The 23,159-nt window shown below is 34.2% G+C and overlaps 1 protein-coding gene and 1 long non-coding RNA gene across 10 annotated transcripts in view; both read right to left on the bottom strand.

Moving 5' to 3' along the window:
• Positions 1–4,595: 4,595 nt before the first annotated feature.
• LOC144976154 (uncharacterized) lies at positions 4,596–5,842 on the bottom strand. Its single transcript, XR_013646050.1, has 2 exons — positions 4,937–5,842; positions 4,596–4,712 (listed from the first exon to the last, which is right to left on the bottom strand). It is a non-coding gene; the product is annotated as an uncharacterized LOC144976154 (long non-coding RNA).
• A 2,397-nt stretch (positions 5,843–8,239) lies between these two features.
• The window catches only part of LOC144976744 (fatty acid 2-hydroxylase-like), a 76,050-nt gene continuing 61,130 nt past the window's right edge, over positions 8,240–23,159 (bottom strand). For all 9 annotated transcript variants that reach the window (XM_078921124.1, XM_078921130.1, XM_078921128.1 and 6 more), the window contains exons 3-7: positions 19,996–20,037; positions 15,041–15,308; positions 13,524–13,684; positions 10,903–11,152; positions 8,240–8,559 (exon numbers count right to left, since the gene is read on the bottom strand). In XM_078921124.1, the coding sequence (XP_078777250.1) occupies positions 8,480–8,559; positions 10,903–11,152; positions 13,524–13,684; positions 15,041–15,308; positions 19,996–20,037 (801 nt within the window). In that variant the 3' untranslated portion in view covers positions 8,240–8,479. The remainder of the gene's footprint in view (positions 8,560–10,902; positions 11,153–13,523; positions 13,685–15,040; positions 15,309–19,995; positions 20,038–23,159) is intronic.

Below are 23,159 nucleotides of genomic sequence, written 5' to 3'. Positions count from 1 at the left end.
AGTTTGCAAAATACTGCCCAATGTCAGTAAACTCATTTACAAAAGGGTTTTTACCCCCTCCTCCCAACCTCCCTGGGTAAAGTTGGAGAAACGAGTAAGTCATTAATCCCGTGCAATTAATTAAAAACGATTAGCTTAAAAAAAAAAAAAAAAAAAGAAAAAGAAAAAAAAAAGCAAAACAATAAACAAAACAAAAAATGACGTAGACCACAGACAAAGAAACACCACCAGATCTAAACTGCAAAGAGAGGTCTCCAATAAAAAGCTACAAGTCAAAGACGATAACAAATATAACTAATATAATTAATGATAGAGGGATTTCAAGGTTTGTGTATGTCATGGATTTTGGGTTGAATTGTAAGTGTAAGATTGCAGAGTTTACTTTTGATTATAATGATATATTAATTTAAACGGGGTAAAATTAATAGGATTCTGTAAATAAACAATTTCTTTCAAATGAGAAAAACATCACAGTGATAGAGCGGATATAACATTTAACTCTTTCTCTATTTATACACAATGCAACAAAAGTTTTTAAAAAATAAAAATAAGAATAAATAAATAAGTTGAGAAAAAAAAAAGAAAGAAAAAAAAAAAAGAGAAAGAGGCCTACTGGAAAGTTGATGGATTCAAATTGTGTGATATTTGCCTTTTTCAAATAAAGTTTTTACGAATTGTTTGTTGAAAATAAATATATGAAAAATCTTTAGAAAAATTATTAGAAAAAAAGACAACAACTAATCTTATAATCAACAAAGAAATTTGTCACCCCAAAAAATCATTGTTTAACTTCAATAACCATCGGGATAAATAATAATAATAATGATGATGGTAATAATAATAATAATAATAATAATAATAATAATAATAATAATAATAATAATAATAATAATAATAATAATAATAATAATAATAATAATAATAATACGACCAACACATTTTGAAATGATCAAATCTGCGTAAACAGTTTCAAATAAAAAGAATTAATTACTTAAATATATAGCTTTCCGGACTCAAAACCCATCTTCAGCTAGGATAGTAATAAAAACAATCAAAACAGTATTCTGTCCCAACTGGACGTGTAGAGATAGTTTCTCTCATCTGTCTGAATCTTAGTTTGTATCACCTTTTGAGTTTATTTTTTTGTAGTTTGTGGAAGGATTCTGAGTCGCAAATGCTCATTGTCTTTTTTTAAAATAAAAAGCAACAACAACAACAACAACAAAAAAGCTGTTATGTTCATATTTGACTGATACTTTGACAATTCATAGCTTCTACTAGTTTATTATTTACTTTGACAGGTGCTAAATCGTTGCAAATTGCTATAGTCAAATTGTGGACAGACTGTGCGTATTAGGCTTGTTACAAAACAATACAAAAAAAAAAAAACCCAAAAAAAAACAACCAACCCGTATGCTAAAAAAAATCTAATAAATACATAATATGCAAGACTTAAAGCGAATGATTCAAAATAATAGCAAAACAATTAAAACTTGATGTCCAAAAAATGTGCACAAACAAAACTTACTTTAAAAAAAAAAGGACTTACACATACCTCTAGATTAGATATAAAAGGAAAATAACTTCATCAATTTAAAAAAAAAAAAAGATTAATCACATACACACACACACACACACACACACACACACACATGATGTTTACAATCTAAATATATATCATGAATGCATTCTGGAATGATGGATATAGAAAGGTTATTATCACAGTCAATTTTAAAGTTATACCTTTGTGTGACCAACCATCTCAAGATGAACCAAGTGACGAGATGACAACAACAACAACAATAAAGTAGTACTTCAGAGCCATAAAGTCCATGGATCCGGAGTTTCACCCAGTTTCTATAGCGTTGTTTGTTTGTTTTTAGTTTTTTAGGGTTTTAACCTGAGATGCACATTCCTCCCACCAAATCCAAGCATCAGTAACACACTTTATAGTCACCTGGAACAACTACAAAAGACGTCTAACTTCTACGTCATGGCACATGACCGAAGGGCTAGAGCTCAGGTGGTCGCTGGTTCGGATAAGTAAGTAAGTAAGTTTTAGGGTTTTACGGTGGTTGCAACACATTAAGGTCATATCAGCGCCAGTAAAAAGGGGAAAAAAATGGAAAGTAGAAAGTTATAGAATAATTACAATTAAAGCACCCAAGAAAAGGTAAGACAAAGGAGAATTGGTTCAAACAGGAAACAGATGTAGATTCCAAAAGCACACTATCAAAATACTTAGTTTGAGATCACCTCAAAGTCTCATCCAGACACAAGCACAAGTCCCCACTAAGAGAAATACACTCGAATATTTACAAATCATATATATTATATGTAAAGAAAACATAAAACAATGCATAACAGAGAGATGATTTACAAAACAAAAAATATCATATCCCAAAACTCTAACTATACATTCGACTGTTTCCCCCCAGATAGGGTATCCGGCCAGGGCCAGGACAAAACCAAACAATCTCATCCTAAGACAAATCATGTTAGAAAACAAATATAGGGGGAAAGAAGACACAGTAAGCGCCTCCCTGCCCACTAAAGACAGATCAGGAACCTCACCCAGTTCTATAGCGTTAAACAGACATTTGCCCAGACCCACCTACTATTACGAAAAAAAAATGGTTGTATTACGAAATTTCGGCTTCACTTTCAGATATTCATGAGCATCTCAAAGTCATTAAAACTGAATGAAAATGAAAGTTTGGTACCAGACTGCATAATTTAAATGATTTTGAAGTGTTATATAATCCGTGTGAGAGTAAATTGTTGATCTATAAAGTTAACCATAGTGACTACTATTTTTATCTCTTTAAATAAAACTAGGAATTTTTAGATTTTCAAGTAGGCAGGTCTGGTAGAAATTGCTTGCTACCTTTTCGATAGGATGCAAAGTACTTTCCACAGATCTAAAAGACCCAGCTATTCAATCATTGTTTGGTGGACAGGGAGATCAGACAAAAAATCTCGACTTCAGTCGGGGATGATTCCAGTCACTTTGCGTATGTAGCGAGTGCTCTAGCAACTGAGCTATCAGGACCCCTCTGAATAGGTGTTGTTTGTTTTAGTGGGTTTTAAGGTGCTTGTAAAATTTTAGGTCACTTCAGTGTGTGTCAGTGAAAAGGAAGGAGATAAAATTGTCCCCCCCCCCAAAAAAAATTCCAATTCCATTGTTACAACAAAAAGCAACCGAGAAAAAAAGTAAGACAAAGGAGACTGGATCAAATAGGGACCAGACGTAGATTCCATGAGTAAACTATCAATATATATTGAGGTTGACATTTCATAAAAGTCTTATTCAGAAACATGTACAAGATCCCACAAAGCATCATAAAAAAAACATAACAATAACAGAGATATCATTACACTCAAAACTAATAAACAACTACTGTGTATTTGACCGTTTCCCTCCCAGCCAAAGACTCCAGCCAAGGCCAGGAAAAAACCCCAAGTAATCCCATTCAAAGACAAAGACAGAGAGCAATCTGGAAAAGGAAATATAAATGGAATGAAGAAATACAACATTGACGTTCCTGCCCAACACGGTAGATCAAAAGACTCCCATCTCCTCCCATGATCAGAATTACGAAACCTAACTGTTTTGCAGCTCAAAAAAACTACACGCGACTCTTTTCCATAGAAGCATAGCTTAGACTTAAACTTCGATTTTCATTGTCAGGTTCAGCAAGAACAAATGATTGGTGTGAGACAGTTGGTCACATATATTAGCAGCATAGCATTCTGGACAAGGTAGATAGATAGAAAATGGCTTGATAATAATAATAATAATAATAATAATAATAATAATAATAATAATAATAATAATAATAATAATAATAACAATAACAACTGTATAAGTGTATTGCATCGATTAGTTAAATAGGAAACATGGACATTGTAAGCAAAAATGTAGTTGAGCACTTTTTATTCTTGGTTATTTTATTCTATTACAAGTTATAATTTGACAATATTTTCCAATCTCACTTGCCTGACCCTCTCCTTACCAACTATTGAAAAATCGTCACATTCGTTTTGCTACAAAAAAAAAAAACACATTTCTAATTCAAATTTATTTTATCCAAAAAAAAAAAAAAAAAAAAAAAAAAATACAAATTTTTTTTTTAAAATTTGAGATGAATTGTAAAGCTTATCTTGAACAAAATTATGTTCAACATCTATTTATTGCTTTTGAGTTTAACAATTACAAATTTTTATGACTTGGGTAGTAAGTATGACGTTCAAAATAATAAAATGAAAATGGTTGGGTTAATAAATACGGTAAATCTTGTGTAAATAGATAAATAAATCATCCCATTTCCTACGATTTCTCCATGCCCAATGCACCTAAACGAAGCTTCCTTCCTTTGCCACAGCAGGCCATAAAAAAAAAAAAAAAACCAAACAAACTTTCTCTAAGACATGGAACACAATTTGATTTATGTATTGGCAGTTACAAAATATTTATTACTGCCTCTAACACTTCAGTTAAATGTTCAATTTTCCTTACTCTCAAGAATACACCGCTAAGAGAAAAACTTAACATTAACGTCAGTCATCTATCCACATTTTGCAATATACATTCCTTTGTTGTTTGTTGCTTTAGGTCTCTTCCAACACAATTGAGGTCATATGAGAGACCGCTGAAACAAAAAAACAAGCAATCTAACAAAAATAGTACAAATGTAAATCAAAATCATAACCTAAAGATATCATAAGCTAAATTATAAATAACCAAGAAGAAACAGGCAGAAGATTTACAGAAAAAATAAATATCCCCTGTCAAAAATACAATAACAAACCAAAGAAGCAGGATACGCTAGTAAAGAGAAGAAGAAACGACATCACTATCGGATCGTACACCCATGCGAACATCATAGGTATATGATTCAAGGGTGATGCTTCCATCCAGCCACCCGCTTATAACCTAAAGATATCATAAGCTAAATTATAAATAACCAAGAACAAACAGGCAGAAGATTTACAGAAAAAAAAATATCCCCTGTCAAAAATACAATCACAAACCAAAGAAGCAGGATAGGCTAGTAAAGAGAAGAAGAAACGACATCACTATCGGATCGTACACCCATGCGAACATCATAGGTATATGATTGAAGGGTGATGCTCCCATCCAACCACCCGCATATACATTCCTTGGCTTACATTTACTACAAGAAAGCCATAGTAACACTCTGTTGTCATCATTATTGTCATCAATATATTTCATCTTAACAAACACAAAACAAAGAAAAAGAAAGGAGGATTCACATATCGTGAATATGACCAATAAAATGCGAATAAAATTCTAGACAAACAAAGATCATTGAATCAGCGTTGATAATGGAAATGTTATGTTAAAAAAAAAAAAAAAAGAAAGGGGGGGGGGGGGGGATAAATCTTTTTTTAAAGATTTTGTGTTAAAGCTTTTCCCTTGACAACTATAAAGTCTCAATGGCAATGCCTCCGTTTTGAAGTCAATCTGATATCGAACTAAAGAAAGGTCTTGAGGAAAAATCCCAGTAAGTTTAAAGGGTTTTAAATTCCAAACCTTTCCATGCTTCCACGAATGACTTAATATCACATCATAGGCTGACCCTTATTTGAGAAGAAAAAAAAACATTTAAAATATACCCATATTAGAAAACAATTTAATATAAAATGTTGTTTGCTTCATAAAATAGTAAGCTGGCTGTGGATTGTTGAAGTATCACCCATGTATTGGTGACGTAGATTTTGGATCAAAATCTGTTCAAAGCAATTGGTTAAATTCAGAGCATTTGCGACATATAACGATAGTTGATATTTTTCCACTATCATTTTACACATTATACTTAAATCATCTTATACCAATAAAACCCTTATTTATAAATTGAGGCCTTGGAAACAAAATAGATCAGAGGACTAAGGGGGGGGGGGGGGGGGGGTCCAAACCAACCCTTTTAGCTCATACATTGCTCTTTCAATCTCCAGTCAAGGAGGATTCATCGTCAGAAGAATTCTTTATTCTTGTATTTTTCTACTTGATTTTAGTTCTATATTTATTTACAGTCTGGAAGTTAAAGCAGCTTAGAATTCACTTTGGTTGATAAGTTAATGGGGAATTTCCCTACATTGTACTCTTTAATGCATAGCAGATATGATATTCCAGCAAGCAAATTTTATACAGTCATGTCAAGGCAGACCAACAACAAACATTCATATAATAGTATACAGAGACTTGAAGTGCCTTTAGAACCATGAAGAATTAAATTTGGAAAAAGACCTACAGTCACTGACAAAAGATCGAAACCAATAAAGGGAAGAAATACATCAATAGAATTAAAGAAGCTGCCAAGGCATCCCAGTTGGTTGATTAGGAGGCAAATGGCAATAAGTCCGTAGATAAGATACAATAGCTTTCTCTTCTTAACTCGTTCAATGGCACCTTGAAAACGGGGTGATTGTCATATGATACATTCTAACAAACGTCTTGTTTGTTTATTTGATCAGGACTCCATAAAATCTACTAAAAACGGTAAACTTTCTTTCTTTCTTCCCCCTCCACCTCTCATGTTCTTCTCCAACAGAATTATTGTGGTTTAAGGTCAATCAGCTTTTTAAAGTACCTCAAAAGTGGGAAAAATCCTGCAGAAAAATGGAAGTTGGCAGCTCTGCTCGTATAATCTATACATAAGTCTCAATCAATCTTGCAGAGCAATCTACTTATTATGTTGCTGTAATTCAAAATAAAAATAAAACTTGAAAAACAAAAATAGAAAAAATAAAAAATAAAAAGAGAACGGATAATCAATGAACTATACAGTAAAATTATTTTCTTTAATAGCTACAATCAGGTTTGAGCAAACCAGAATCCCGTCCCCCCCCCCCCTCCTTCAAATCAATAGGTTTAACTCAGTATACCATTTGTTACATTATTTTAATTATATATAACAATAACTTTAAAAATAACAGAGCAAATAATATTATGATATATATGGCATTTAAATGATAACAGAATCACAAAAATTAGTGAGACATTTACACTTTTATTTCCACACTTTGTTCAATTAAATAATTAAATGCAGTTTCCTTTAAATGCGGAAAAAACAATATTTCATTCAATAGACTATAATGTGTTTCATTTCCACATCTGGTTGATCCTTTCATAAAATAATTCATAATACCATGAAAACAACTTTTATACTTTCATACCAAATCAAACAACACGTTTTATACAGTGTATGATTACGATTAACTGCGTAGGCAACATGATAACATTGAATTATATGCGTTTCACAAAGGAAAATATTTTAAGATATTTTTATTTTCTTGATGAGAAACTTAGAAAAACAAAAATAAAAATGAAATTATCACAAAAGTAAATCACAAGGCATGTGGTTTTTCATTGTTGCAAGGTCAAAAACAAAACAAAAAGTTAAAATGTTCATCAACATTCGTCAACTGATTTTGAAAGCAGAACACAATTAGATTACTTAAAACATTATTTGAAGTCAATAAACAGGTTTGGATCAAAGACTTTACTGTAATAAATAGGAATAAACATGTATATTAAACGATTAGTCTTTCAAAAAATTCATTTCTAAAAATAATTTCTAAAATGATTTATTTTTCATTTCGGGTCTCATTAAATTTGATTAAAATTGAGATTTATGAGCATAACAAAGAAACTTAATAAATAAATTAAACTCTTAATTTACATATTTTGTGTCTATTATTAGATAGTTGAATAATCAATCAAATTGAGATATATGAGCAAAACAAAGAGGCTCAGCTCAGATCATTAAAAGGGACTCAGATCTTCAATAAATAAATTAAATGCTAACTTTTAAATTTTGTCTTGAATTTAAATTTGAATTCTTATCATTTTCTTAACATTTTAAAACATTTAAATAAGGTTTTTGTAAAACAATTTATACCTGTTTAATATGCACGGATATCCAATAACCAGTAGCGAGTACTTGTACTGATATTGAACATCACATGTCTAGTACAAGTAGTACTGAATATCTGCAAACTTTAGTTCTTTCTAATAATTTGTCTGGAAATCGATAGGGGATGTTACTGAACATCATTACAGTAAGTGAACTGAAATAATGAATATATCAACAAATACATATTGCATCCATTTTAAATTTCAATCAATTATGTATATTATTCCAATGCCCATGTGTTCATTACACATTGCATAGCGTGTTTAAACAGACATGTATTGTTAAAATCTGATGCCATCTTTTTTTTTTTTTTTTTTTTTTTTACAAATAATCATTCATTTTCCAAGTTAACAGCTGTACAAGTAGTTTTTTTTTTCTTTTCTTAAAAAAACAACATTAAAGATTCATCAGTGTTAATAAGTAATGAAAAAAATAATCTATATGTGGAAATGGAATTGTATAAAAAATTATATAAAATCGTTCTACAATTAATAAATAATTGATATGAAATATGAAAATAACCAGGTGGCTTTTCCGTATCATGAAGACTTTTCTTTGTTTTCTGCAGGAATAAGAGTTCCAAATGGGTAATCCCATAATTTAGATGATATTCCAAATCCTGTGATTGAAGAAAAATGAATAATATTCAAAACCAGGATTTTACATAATTTTAATTTTAAAAATATAGGATATTCCAATTGAGCTTTTATCTAGCGTAATATCCACTAAATGTGCTCAAAGCGCTTTCCAATGGGTCCCTGACCAACAGCAATACATAACATGTATAAAGAAACATGATGGCTGTTAAGTGATATTACAATTTTTTCTTTTGATAGAAACAATGCTGGCAACGGCCAGGTACTCATTTTACACCTCAATCTCAAGACCTTCTGATCCGAAAGCGAGTGTCATACCACAAGACCACATAGCCGCACATGTGTAGGGAGAAGATCAGCGACTGAATCTCAAACCCAATTGAGGGTCTTTAAGCACTGCAGACAATTGCTGCAGATCGACAATGTTGGTTAAACCTGGTGGAGCACGACCTGGTGGAGGCAGCTGAGGCAGCTGAGGCATCCCAGTCCGATGACAGAGATGCTCAAAAGTCAAGTAAGTCATGTAGGGGATCCTGATTGACTAATTGTAGAGCGCTCTTCTCAAAGCGTGGCTCAGCGGTACAGTCTTTGCTTCACCCCCGAAAGTTACTGAGTTCGATCACCCACCGCTGCACTTTGTGGCCTTGGGCAAGTCACCTCGCCCTAGCTCAATTTGCGGCGCTGCACTGCCGCTGACACCTGGGTTATTCCAGACTTCCCTTGGAATAGACCCTAGAAACAATGGGACGAATAAAGGGAATTTAATTCTTTATTTTTTTTTTTTTAAAGTCAAAAAAAATGATTTCAATCCAGGGTGCCAACAAGATTCCTTCCACCAGCAGTGAATGGGTAGCTGGGTCTAATATATCTGGTGGAAAGTACTTTACGATATACTAGCATCCTGCCAAAATGGTAGCTAGCCATGGCCATGAAAAAAGGGAATTTTCTTTCTTTCTTAATCTTTAAATAAAAAGCGGACTGGGAAAAATTGACCCTTTATGATGGTGAAGGAGAATGTGATAATTTTTTCATAAACACATATAATATCTCTCCCAGTTGCATATTATTATGTGGGAGTCCCGATAGCTCAGTTGGTAGAGCACTCATTCACAGGCGAGATTTTTTTTCTGACCCCCGCCCCCCCCCCCTTTCCACCCAGCAGTGATTGGGTAGCTGGGTCTCTGGCGGAAAGTATTTTGTGACAGACTAGCATCTTATCCAAAGGATAGCAAGCAATTTCTATTATCCATTTCACACTATAGAAACTAGGATAAACTCCAGCAATTACTGGCTCTGAAGGACTACTTTTATATTTCATGTAACCTAGAGTCTGAAAAAAGTGTTATGTAGGTATGTAAATTGTGGTTCAGAATTGAAACTGCAAAAGTATGGATTGGATTGGATTATATTGGACTAGAACTTTTGCTGTAGTCCGTTTGATGCTAAAGAAACGGAGATAGCTAGATAGATAAGATAGATAGATAGATAGATAGATAGATAGATAGATAGATAGATAGATAGATAGATAGATAGATAGATAGATAGATAGATAGATGGATGGATGATGGATGGATGGATGGAATGGATGGATGGATGGATGGATGGATGGATGGATGGATGGATGGATGGATGGATGGATGGATGGATGGATGGATGGATGGATGGATGGATGGATGGATGGATGGATGGATGGATGGATGGATGGATGGATGGATGGATGGATGGATGGATGGATGGATGGATGGATGGATGGATGGATGGATGGATGGATGGATGGATGGATGGATGGATGGATGGATGGATGGATGGATGGATGGATGGATGGATGGATGGATGGATGGATGGATGGATGGATGGATGATGGATAGATAGATAGATAGATAGATAGATAGATAGATAGATAGATGGATAGATAGATAGATAGATAGATAGATAGATAGATAGATAGATAGATAGATAGATAGATAGATAGATAGATAGACAGTGTGTGATAAAGAAAGAGGCGGGTGTGTGAAATGGAGGGAGAGATATGTAAATAAAAACCACAACATAAAAGTGCTCGACTTTTTTATTATAGGAATGGTTAATATACATAAATAAAATATTTGAATTACTATAGACTCCTACAGATCTGTTTCATGCATTTTACTTTGGGCAATCTTCGGGGTAAAAGGCATTAAACATCTGTAGGAGTCAATAGTAATTCAAATATTATATATATATATATATATATATATATATAGTATATATATATATATATATATATATATATATATATATAGAGAGAGAGAGAGAGAGAGAGAGAGAGAGAGAGAGAGAGAGAGAGAGAGAGAGAGAGAGAGATGATATGAATTCAATAGGCTCACCAAGCTCTTGATGTTCATAATGGTGTAGAGCATGGTAAGTTTTCAATCGCTGGAAATAACTGAAAAAAGGTTTGCCGTGATGGACGTAGTAATGGGTCATGTCGTACATGAGGTACCCGAATATGATCCCGGCAAATGCGGCCTCTGCAATACCAGGGGGAAACAACCCGATGCATAGAGAGTAGAAAAGTAATGCGAAGCACGATGCAGGCACTGGGGGGAACACTAACCGCTCCGAGTCCATAGGAGACTGAAATGTAAAAAAAAAAAAAAAAAAAACCCATAGACATATGTCGTTAGAAAAGTAAATGATTGTTTATTTTGTTTGATAGATGGAATGAAATCGACGTCACTAACTCAGCTCTTTGTTGATTTTTTTTTTTGACAGCCATTTTAATGATTGGTTCTTACTAAATCATATCAATCAGACTAAAACCCTTTATCGTTACACATAGTATTGTGTGTTGGTACATTATTTCCAACTGGAGAATGTTGTGAGCATTTTAGCTTAATGCATGCATAGAATCAATACTGAGCATATTATGTGACCTGCCATCTCAAAGCAGTATTACATATGTCGGGATCAACTTGGTGTTGGAAAGTGAATTTACAGCCAAAAATATTAAACTGGGGGAGGGGGGGGGGGGGGGTTTAATTTGTTATGGTGGAGAATAAAAATAATTTCTTGCATTTCAAAAACCTTAAGGTTCGTATTTTTTATAATTTTAATTCTAAATTTACAATTCGAGGCCCAATTCATCCCAACATAATACTGTTATGTGATGATTTGTCACATATGTGGTCGTTCTTCAGAGTAAATTGGGTGTCCTGCTCAAACAATCTACTCAATACCTTAACCAGTGAACTGCCGTACTCTAGAAAAAACTCGTATTTAAAAATTTGGCCAGAAAACTCGTCCTTCAAATATCCATCGATTTAAATGACCCTCATCTTGACAAAAATCTCTCAAACCTGGGAATAAAGGAATAACTCACGAGGTTCCAGGTTTGAAAGGTTTCTTTTTCCAAGATGACGAATAAATTGATATTTGAAGGACAAGTTTTCTAGCCAAATTTTGAAATACGAAGTTTCCCAGAGTACAATAGTTAACCCTCTCCTTACCACCTATGGCAAAATATTCACATTTATTGTTACAATACAATATAAATTTTTTCTTATTCAGATTTTTTTGTACATCACAAACTTTGAAGAATACGATAGTTAACCCTCTCCTTACCACCTATGGCAAAATATTCACATTTATTGTTACAATACAATATAAATTTTTTCTTATTCAGATTTTTTTGTACATCACAAACTTTGAAGAATGATAGAATGTTTAGTTTAAAAAATCAATTTTTCTTCTGGGTGAGCCTGCCATTAAAAAAAAAAACAACTGAAAATGAGAAGTAAGGTGAGAGTTAAATTGATGTTTCAGGACACTCGGGGTATTGTTGTGTCACGTAAACAAGACAAGTGTTTTCTTCTTTTAGTCACGAGATAGATGACAGAAAAAAAGTTATTTTCTCTGAATGGTTTGCGACTTGGAAGTTTGAAATCTAGACGCACCTAAATGAGTCAATAAATAAAATGTATAGTAAAATAAAGGGAATAAAAATGACTCTTATAAACGATATAACACAAAGTAAACGACGTTTCAGCCTTTGACATTTTTCAGGTAAACCTGAATTTATTCTGTTTACCTGAAAAATGCCAAAGGCTGAAACATCGTTTATCTTGTGTTGTATCTTTAATAAGAGTCCTTTTTACTCCCTTTATTTTACTATACAGGTTGTGAAAGTCACCACATCTATCTTTATTATTATATATTATTCAAACCCTCACCCTACAATAGTCATGCGTAATGATATCAAGTTTACAATAATGATTTTTCAGATTATCTAGCATTAAATTTCACTAAAATTAGATTTCAAGAAATAAATATCATTTAAAAGTAATTTTGTTAATGTCTTTTATTCAGAGAAAACGAAATCAGAATTGATTGAGGGGTAGAATACACGATTTCTTACACTCTAGCGTTTTGGAATTTGAACTTTGTTCCCAATGCGCACTGGCAAGCTGGTACAACAGTAGGAGATGGGAACATGCCCACAATTCCAAAAAGCAAGAGTGTAAGAATCGTATAATATTCACACATCTAAATGTTTATCACATCTGTTCAAGCAAGAACTTCCATATTGTAGACAATAAAGATTTATCATTGACATTATCATTATAATAATAATAATAATAATAATAATAATAATAATAATAATAATAATAATAATAATAATAATAACACTAATAATAATAATAATAATAATAATAATAATAATAATAATAATAATAATAATAATAATAATAATATAATAATAATAATATTTTTAAAAATAATAATAATAAAAAATAAATATACTACTACTACTACTACTACTACTACTACTACTACTACTACTACTACTACTACTACTACTACTACTACTACTACTACTACTACTAATAATAATAATAATAATGATGATGATGCACATTTGCTAAGCGCAGATTATCCAGTAAATAAAAAACAGGCTATGGGGGGTGTAATTTATAATCATTATCATCACCATCATCCTTATCATTACCTTGTGATGTTGGCCGTGAAGGATGAAATGCATGAGAATGAGAGAGGGCCAATTGGAAGGAGGTCGAAGGTGGAACATCCAGCGATGGATCAGGTACTCCATCAACGTCCAGAACAAAATCCCACTAGAAAACATGACGGGAATGCACAACACACTATATTCTACATAAAGAGATTTAAAAAGGGAGAGAAAAGGTAAAATTTCGATTAGCATCATTACAGGGTGTCCCCCAAAAAATGTATACCTACACATTAAAAATAATTGGAAACGTGGAATTTGATACAAATAAGTAAAGGGGGATAACCTATGTAAGATTTCATGCAAAAAAGTAATATTTGAATTATCTTCCTTCGTCATTTCTGATTGAACTAGCTGAAAATATGGATTGTAGGTCTAAATAATCTGTGCGGCTATGTAGCCTTGTGGTATGAGACTTGCCTTCAGACCGGAAGGTCCGAGATTCCAGTCCAGCTCTGAGCGGTGCTTAGCCGAGTCCTTAGAAAAGGCTGTTTATTCACATTCTCTCACCGTGCTCAGGTGTAAAATGATTACTTGGCCGTTAACAGCCGTTTTTGTTTGGGGGAAAAAAAAATGATAATATTGCATATCAAGTGTTATTAAGTTTTATCTTATCCTGCATGTTAAGTGTTGCTATTGGCTCGCTAGGGACCCTTTGCAGTGCGATTTACCTCTCTCCTTACCGACCATTTTCAGTATTTTCCCAAAATGGCAGGCTTACCCAGCAGAAAAATTGGTTTTTAAAACTCAAAACAATCTCTCTACAAAACAACTTTTATGTTCTTATTAATTAAACAAAGATCATTGTGGTGCGCAAAATAAATCTGAATAAGAAAAAATATATATTGTGTCCTAACAAATGTGACGATTTTGCTGTAGGTGGTAAGGAGAGGGTTAAGCACTGTAGTGAATATTGCCTTATATATACACAATACTAAAAAAAAATTATCGTTTTCTTTTTTACAGAACATGTTGCGTCTATTCAGAAAATGTAGATCTAATATGGTCTTTATAATGAAGAATAAAAAAACAATTGTGGGGTCTAATTATTTTGGCTTCAGAATCTATTTTTAGCATATTGTTATATATACTCTGACGTAATACCAACTTGGGGCGATGAGTTTAAATTTAAATTCAGCTTTTATATAGAGCAATATCCACTAAATATGCTCAAAGCGCTTTACAATGGGTCCCTGGCCAACAGCAGCATTTAACATTAAGGACGGAACATGACGCCTGTTAGGCGATGTTATAATTTTTTCGGACAGAGACAACGCTGTTAACAGGTACTCATTTTACACCTGAGTGCGGTGAGAGATTGTGAGTAAAGAGCCTTCTCCAAGGACTCAACTATGCGCCGAGAGAGGCTCGAACCCAGGACCTTCCGATCCGAAAGCGAGTGTCATACCACAAGACCACATAGCCGAGTTTGATTCATGTAATCAGTCATCAAGCAATCTATCATTCTATAATTAATTTATCTTATAACCCACACTTACGGAATGCTTCGTCTGCTTCGTGAGACCAGAACAACACGGGCGACTTGGAGAGATGGAAGAATGAGGTCCACAACATGAAGAGGCACAGGGGTAGCCAGATGATGGGCACGACGTACCAAGAGGCCTTGGAAAAGTACTCGACGAAGTCCGACTCGAACAGGCGGAGGGATCGATCCACGGGCTCGTGGGCCCAGTCGAAGTACTTCTCGCCCAGCCCCGGTATTTGGTGGAGGATCGGCTTGTCCCAATCTACGATGTCGTTCTTGTACTGAAAGGACACAACAATAAAACATGTTAAGTGGATATTGAGCAAATAGTATATATAAAATAAATAAACAAATAAATAAATCTTCCCTTTATTCGTCCTCAGTGATATTTTTTTTCAGGGTCTATTTTCAAAGGAAAGACTAGGAATAACCCAGGCGTCAGCTCGGGAAGGGGACTTGTTCTACCTAAAGATAAAATGAAGATGACGTCACTCGGGTCTTTGTTATTGTTTTTTTTTTCCATCCGCGTTTATGAGTAATTCTCACTAAACTGTATTAACCAGAGTATAAACGACCAAGATTACACATAGTTTTGTGTGTTGGTCCGTTATATTTCCGGATTGCAATGGTGTGAGTTTTTAGCCAAGCGCATGCTATCTATTGCGTTGGAAACAAAGGCGATTTAGCTATGTCACACTGAAACAATAAAGCTATGGACAGTAAAAAAATAAAAACAAAACAAAACAAAAAGAAAACAAACAAACAAAAACTTAGGATTTTATATAGAGCAATATTCACTAAACGTGATCAAAGCGATTTACAAGGAGACCATAGCCACCAGCAACCCTCGACATGTATGACGAGACATGACGCCTGTTTGCGATATTACAATTTCTTTTTCGGACGTTAACAACGCTGTTAACGGCCAGATACTCATTTTACACCTGAGTACGGTGATAGAATGTGAGTATATATATATATATGTATATATATATGTATATATATATATATATATATATATATATATATATATATATATGTGTGTGTGTGTGTGTGTGTGTGCATAGTGAAAAGTAGTTTGCGATAGCCCAACATAGCCTCCTTTCTACAGGGTAGCAAGCAATTTAGCGGAACAAAAACAGGAGTAAACTCCGACTCCATCTTCCTTGCGAATGACGGACTACACTGTATTTATCTCACGCGGAGGGGATCGAACTCATTCTGACCTTTACATTTTGGAAAATGAATAAGTAGACTTGAATAGCGCATTTTAAATATTGAGCATGATTAAAAACAAACAAACAAAAAACCCCGCCGGGATAACAGTCTGGGACTGTATTTACTCTGAGATTACGGATGCCAAATCTGCAAATAAATGAGCGTAGCTCAATGGTACGGTCTTTGCTTCGTACCCGAAAGGTACCGAGTTCGACTACCCGTCACTGCGTGGCCTTGAGCAAGTCACCTAGCCTTAGCTCACTTTTGCGGCGCTGCACTGCGGCAGACGCCTGGGTTATTCCAGTCTTCCCTTGGAATAGATCCTAAAATTTCCCCTCAGGGATGAATAAAGGGATTTTTAAAATTTTATTATTCATCACATCCCACCTAAAACAAACCTTGTAAATGAACAAACAAAAACATCTCTCTTGACTCTTTACTTTCCTTTGCAAGTATATGGGACCTTTGTTGCTTTCATTCAAATAATATCATTTCTGTCCTGAGAAGAAGGATCTTCAGTGGCCTTCACGGAGACAGGAAAAACTGCTTAGGTGTGAACTGGAATGTGACCCCCCCCCCCCCCCCCTCCCGGTAAAATCAGGAAAGACCGGGCATTTGGCATACCTGACTGAAATCAAGGTCTACTCCTCATGCAAATAGAAATTCGCTGAATGAAACAGATAGCAGATTAACTCGCGCACTACGTTTAGGAACACAATGACACGCGCAATCGTACATACACATTTACATAAAAAAAACACTCATAAACACACAAATATGCACTCAAAAATGCAACACACATAAGCGTACACATAATAATATACACATTAGACGCACCAGTGGTGATAATGGCAATTTGTCATAAATAAGGAAAATGTATCGATGGATTGGGCCAACTCCAATAAAAAATGACATTTATTACGATGTCAAGGTTAAAAATGATCCTATCCCCTTCCGCCACGACATCATAAGATATCGTATCCTAGGCATTACAGGAAGGAATATAGATAATTCATCAAACAAGATGTCTGATGTCAATAAGAATCACCCATGCTGTCCAAGTGAGCAAATTGGGGGTAAATAATCTTGCCCAAAGAAAAAAAATGAAAGTACCTGAATTGGGGGTCGAAATAATAATTAGATTGTATTTGTTGTGCGCTCTAGCAATTCACTAGGAAGTCTTCAGATCATGTGCATCAACACAGTAATATAATAAACTTCTAGAAACACACACACACACACACACACACAGAGAGAGATAGAGAGAGAGGAGAGAGAGAGAGAGAGAGAGAGAGAGAGAGAGAGAGAGAGAGAGAGGTAGTTAGTAAGGCTCCTCTGACAGAGTGCGTTATGAATTTATTTTATTTTATTGTATTTTTATTTTGGGTGGGGAACCCAAGCCTCTGCTCAACATCTACTCATCCAAGGTCATCACTGATCTTGTGTCACTTTTGACATGTGGTCCTAGTCTGTCTAGGCTGACGTCATAAAAACGCAAGTGTCACCAAAAATAATGCGGAAAATTATCATCATCATATTATATACGATGAAGTGATAATCAATTTACATAATCGTAATAGAATATACAGATACTAGCTGCACACTGCACAACGTTACGAAAACTGGTACATGATAATAAGTAGGAATCAAGAACGGAGTTTATTATAATGAGGGCTAGACTATTTCAAATCGCTACCAATATACACAACAACATACCCCACCCTACCTCCACCCCAACCGCAACACACACACACACACACACACAACACACACACACACACACACAAATAAATACGCATGCAAACAAAAATAATAGCTTTTATAGATAGTATGCGCTTGGCTAAGGAGTTCACAACATTGCCATCCGGAAGTATAACGGACCAACACACAAAACAGTGTGTAACCATGATCGTTTATAGTCAGATTAATACAGTTTAGTGAGAATTACCCATAAACGCGGGTGGCAAAAAACGATAACAAAGGCCTGAGTGACGTCAACTTCGAACTACCTATATGATACCGTAATATCCAAATAACGTGCTCAAAATCTTTAAAAGGGGTTCCAAGCCAAAAGCAACCTTTGACATGTAGGACGAGACACACGGCGCATGTAAAGCGATATTAAAAAGTATTTATTTTCGACAGACACAACGCTGTTACCGGCAGGGTAATCGTCTTGCATCTGAGCGCGATGAGAGACTTTTGCGAGTAAATAGTCTTTTCCAAGGACTTAACTTTTGTGCCGCACACAGCGGGAATCGAACCAGCTATCCATAGGGCCACAAGGCATATGTCATACTACAAAAGCAAGTGTCAAGTGTCATACTACCTACAAGGCAAACAAAACCGTACAAAAAAGACATACACACGCACATCCACCCCCCCCCCCACCCCCACAACACACACAGATATACGCACACACACACATCCATCCCCTCACATACATCCACCCAACCAACCTTCCTTCACCACACACAAATACACACACACACACACACACCTCCACCCTTCCTTCACCGCACACACACACACACACACAATATAACCCACACACAGCCACACTAACTGATATAAAATATATCCTGCATACCTAATATGAACTAAATACCTGTTTTAAAATTTGATATGGTATATGACTATAATGTGATAATCAATACAACCCACCTGATATTAATCATTTATCATTTGTCCTCGTCCATTTATTTAATGTTCCCAATTAACGCCAATGTGATCTTATCATTGTTATTAATTATTGAAAATATACAACCACAATAATAATAAATAATAATAATAATAATAATAATAATAATTAATAATAATAATAATATAATAATAATAATAATAAATAAATATAATAATATATAATAAAATAATAATAATAATTATAATAATAATAAATTAATAATAATAAATTAAAAAATGATTGAGATGAGGATAGATGATACGAATAATAATAATAATAATAATAATAATAATAATAATAATAATAATAATAACAAGCCTTTATATAGAGCGGAGGTCTAGGCGGGGGTCCCGATAGCTCAGATAAAATGTGACCCATCGTCTCAAAACGGTATCATGTCGGGTTGAACTGGACCTCGAATTGTGAATTTAGAATTAAAACTATAGAAGGAACGAAATTGAGGTCACTCAGCTCTTTGTTATTGATCGTGAGTAGTTCTAACTATATAGTATTAGACTTATAAACATTGAAATAGTTTTATGTATTTTTGGTAATTTTTATCCGGCTGGCGGATGTTGTGAGTTTTCAACAAAAAAAAAATAACAGCATAATCATCAATATGTTTTTTTTAATTAAGACATTGTATTTATTCTCCATCGTAATAAATAAAAATCATTAAATCCAAGTTTGATATTTTTGGCTATTGATGCTATGTGTTTAGATAAAATACTCATAATATCCGCAAGGCGGATATAACGTACCAAGGCATAAAACTATGCGTAACCTTAAATGTTTTATAGTCTGATTGGTAGAATCTGCTGAGAACTAATCATTGAAATGGCTGTCTAAAAACAATAACAAAGCTGATTGACGTCCATTTCATTTCAACTATAAATTCACTTTCCAACACCAAGCTGATTCCGAAATACGTAAAACTGCTTTGAGACAATTTTCTTTGTTTGATCGATAGGGACAAACAACAACGTGACCGGCCAGGTGCTCATTTTATACCTGAGTACAGAGAGATAATTTGAGTGATAGGCCTTTATATTACAACGAGAACTCACATAATCCTCTGCCCTCGATGGAGCCAGTTCTTGAGATGACGCCTGAAAAAGAGAAAGAAAAAAGAAAGAAAATAAAAATTAACAATGAACATGAAATTCTTTCAAATCAAGAGTTCTTCTAAGTATTTCTATACATATTTATAACCCCGTTTTCACCAAGAGAGTAGTTGTAGCGATGCGCCTCGGACTTCATTGAGGCCACAGATTTACATCATAACAAGATGTTCGACGGACGTTTAAAAAAAAAAAAAAAGAATAATAAAGACGTCTCATAATATTTTTTACTATTATTATGCTACAGTAAAATCGGGATTTCCCCAAAACCCAATGAGGTATAATATACGATTCTTTTATCTCTTTGTATTTATTAAACGAGTTATTTTTATCGTGCCCACTAACACAACGAGCTTGCGAGTATGTGTTAGTGCACGATAACAATATTACGAGTTTAATAATACCAAGAAGAGAAAGAATACGTTTATTCCATGCCGACAAGTAAGATTATTAGATGTTTTGTAACCAAATTGTCACAGTAACGGTTATTCACATTTATTTTATTAAAGTTGTAATTTAGTAAGAACTGAATTCATCTCACTCCAGTTATATTTCGGTAGGCTTAGAAAAACTTTACCTTCTAATATTAGATCATCTTTCCTTTAATAGCCTTCTCTTTGAATTAATTTCAAATTAGTGAATACTTTTCGTTCTACCATCTGTCACGTAGCCACTTATTATAAAAGCTGATAGGTCTAATCTTCCTCAATCACTTCTCTCTATAATATATATATAATGCAAATTGTCACTCACATTTTTTGTGAGCACAAAAAATGTGAGTGACAATTTGCATTCTATATTAGCTCTTACCATCATTATCGAGCACTTTCGTTCCTACGAGTACCCACCAACACTCATAAACACACAAACACACACACACACACACACACACACATATATATATATGTGTATATATATATATCTTCTTCTTCTAGGTTCCATGCCTGGTCCAGGCTTCGGATACTGCATGAATTATCTCTCTCCATTCCTCCTGTTCTCTTGCTTTTTCAAACAGCTCTTGGATTGTTAGGTTGGTGAAGCCCTTCAGTTGGTCTATGAGTGTTTTTCTTTGTCTCCCCCGGGCGCGTTTACCAGGTATTTTTCCACAACTTGCCAGGTATTCATTCTTATCTTTCCTTACTATGTGTCCAAAAAGGATAGTTGTCGATCCGCTATTAAGGGCATTAGTTTCCTTTGTTGGTATGTTTGTTTTAGCACTTCTTCGTTCGTTTTGTGTGCAGTATACGATATTCTCTGCATCCTTCTCAAGCACCACATTTCAAAAGCTTCAATGTTCTTTTGTGTTTCTGCATCTGTAGTCCAGCTTTCGCATCCGTATAACAAGATTGGCCACACGTAGCACTTCAAGACTCGGAATCTAATCCCGAACGACATCTGTTTGTTTTTCAAAATGTTTCCCAGGTCCATGAAGGCCTGTTTGGCTTGAGTTATTCTTGCTCGTATGTCTCGGTTACATCTTCCATCTGTTGTCACTATTGAACCTAGGTATTTAAAACTTTCTACGTTGGTAAGTTGCTCGCCGTGAATCGTTATATTGCAGGTGTTGTTGTTTTCGGGTTTTTCTGTATTACCATGCATTCCGTTTTGGTGATATTCACTTCCATTCCCTTGGCTTCACTATCTACTACCACTTTGTCAACAATCTTTTGAAGTTGGATTTCTGATGTTGCAATGAGTACCGTATCGTCTGCGTATCTTATATTATTTATGTTGTGACCTCCTACTTTTATTCCCTCCATATTAGCTATGCCCCTCATGATTGTTTCTTGGTATAGATTAAACAGATCTGGTGAGGCAACACACCCTTGACGGACTCCTTTCTTAATAGGAATGGAATTTCCTGTAGAGTTTCCGATTTTGATAGATGCCTGCTGGGTGTAGTATAATGTTTGCATGAGTCTGAGGTCTTTCTCATCAGCGCCAATGGAGTGCAGTTGTTTTAGTATTTCTTCGTGGCGTACTCTATCAAAAGCTTTTTTGTAGTGACAAAACAGAGGTATAGTGGGGTCTGAACCTGTATAGCTCTTTCACTTAAAACACGGAGGAGGTAGGTATATGTATATATATATATATATTAAAATTTATTATTAAAAATATTATATATATAATATTTTAAATTAAAAAGATTTTTATCTTTCGCATTCGGGACTTTGTGGAATACTTGATTAATTTTGATTTCCACGATCAAGACGCCGGAGCTTTTGCCTTTGCCAGTTCAATCACTGTCGAGAATGAATCAAGCCTGAGCCCGTCGGAGGAATAACTACAACCCTTCTCAACTGGAAGTGGAACCCCTATTTGTAACTGTAATCACCATTATTCATCAGAAGACTCATTTAATTAAATTTCATCTTTCTTTTTATATCATCTTTAAAAAATCGATATTTGTTCTTCATTTTAAAGTAACTAGTAAATTCTGGGGGCCTTATTCTTCACATCTTTCTTTTATGCATGGTCGAGTAGCTCTTAACACTCATTTTCGACCATGACACAAATGGTATGGTATCAGTACTTCTATTCACCATAATTTGTATCTTTCTCCTTCTGCTTGAATGACAATTTGACCCCAAAAAGAAAAACATTGGATGTGTATTCATGTCACCGAAAGATTATTTATAATTGCTAATCAACTGTCTTTTACACCTAATTTCAAATCTAATAAAATGTGCGAAAATATTCTGTAATCGTTGAATAACATGTTTATCCAACGCAATCAAAGCAATTTTCAACGATTAGACCTACGTATTTACTAAGAAGTGATAGGGTTTTTCAAAAATGGGAGGGGTGGAATAATAAGCTATTGTCCTTGCACATATCTGCTATCAATTTTATATCTATTAATGAGGCCAAAGTCGCAATGCTGATCCTGATTTGGATTTTGCTTTTGGTTTGTTTTTGTTTTTTTGGGGGTTTTTTTTTTTGGTTTTTGTTTGTCTGTTTTTTTGTTGTTCTGTTTTTTGTTTGTCTGTTTTTTTGTTGTTCTTTTTTTTTTTTTTTGGTCAAAGCAACGCATATTTGCCGGTCCGATAGCGAACACAGATAATAAGTGCTTGATCTGACAATGTAGTAATGGACAATAATTTGTGTTG

Source organism: Berghia stephanieae, chromosome 7, assembly GCF_034508935.2.
Source record: "Berghia stephanieae isolate SIO BIC M18660-M18661 chromosome 7, UCSD_Bste_1.3, whole genome shotgun sequence".
Lineage (NCBI taxonomy): Eukaryota > Metazoa > Mollusca > Gastropoda > Nudibranchia > Aeolidiidae > Berghia > Berghia stephanieae.
Note: the sequence above shows the minus strand (reverse complement) of the source record. Positions and strands in the feature narration are given on the sequence as shown.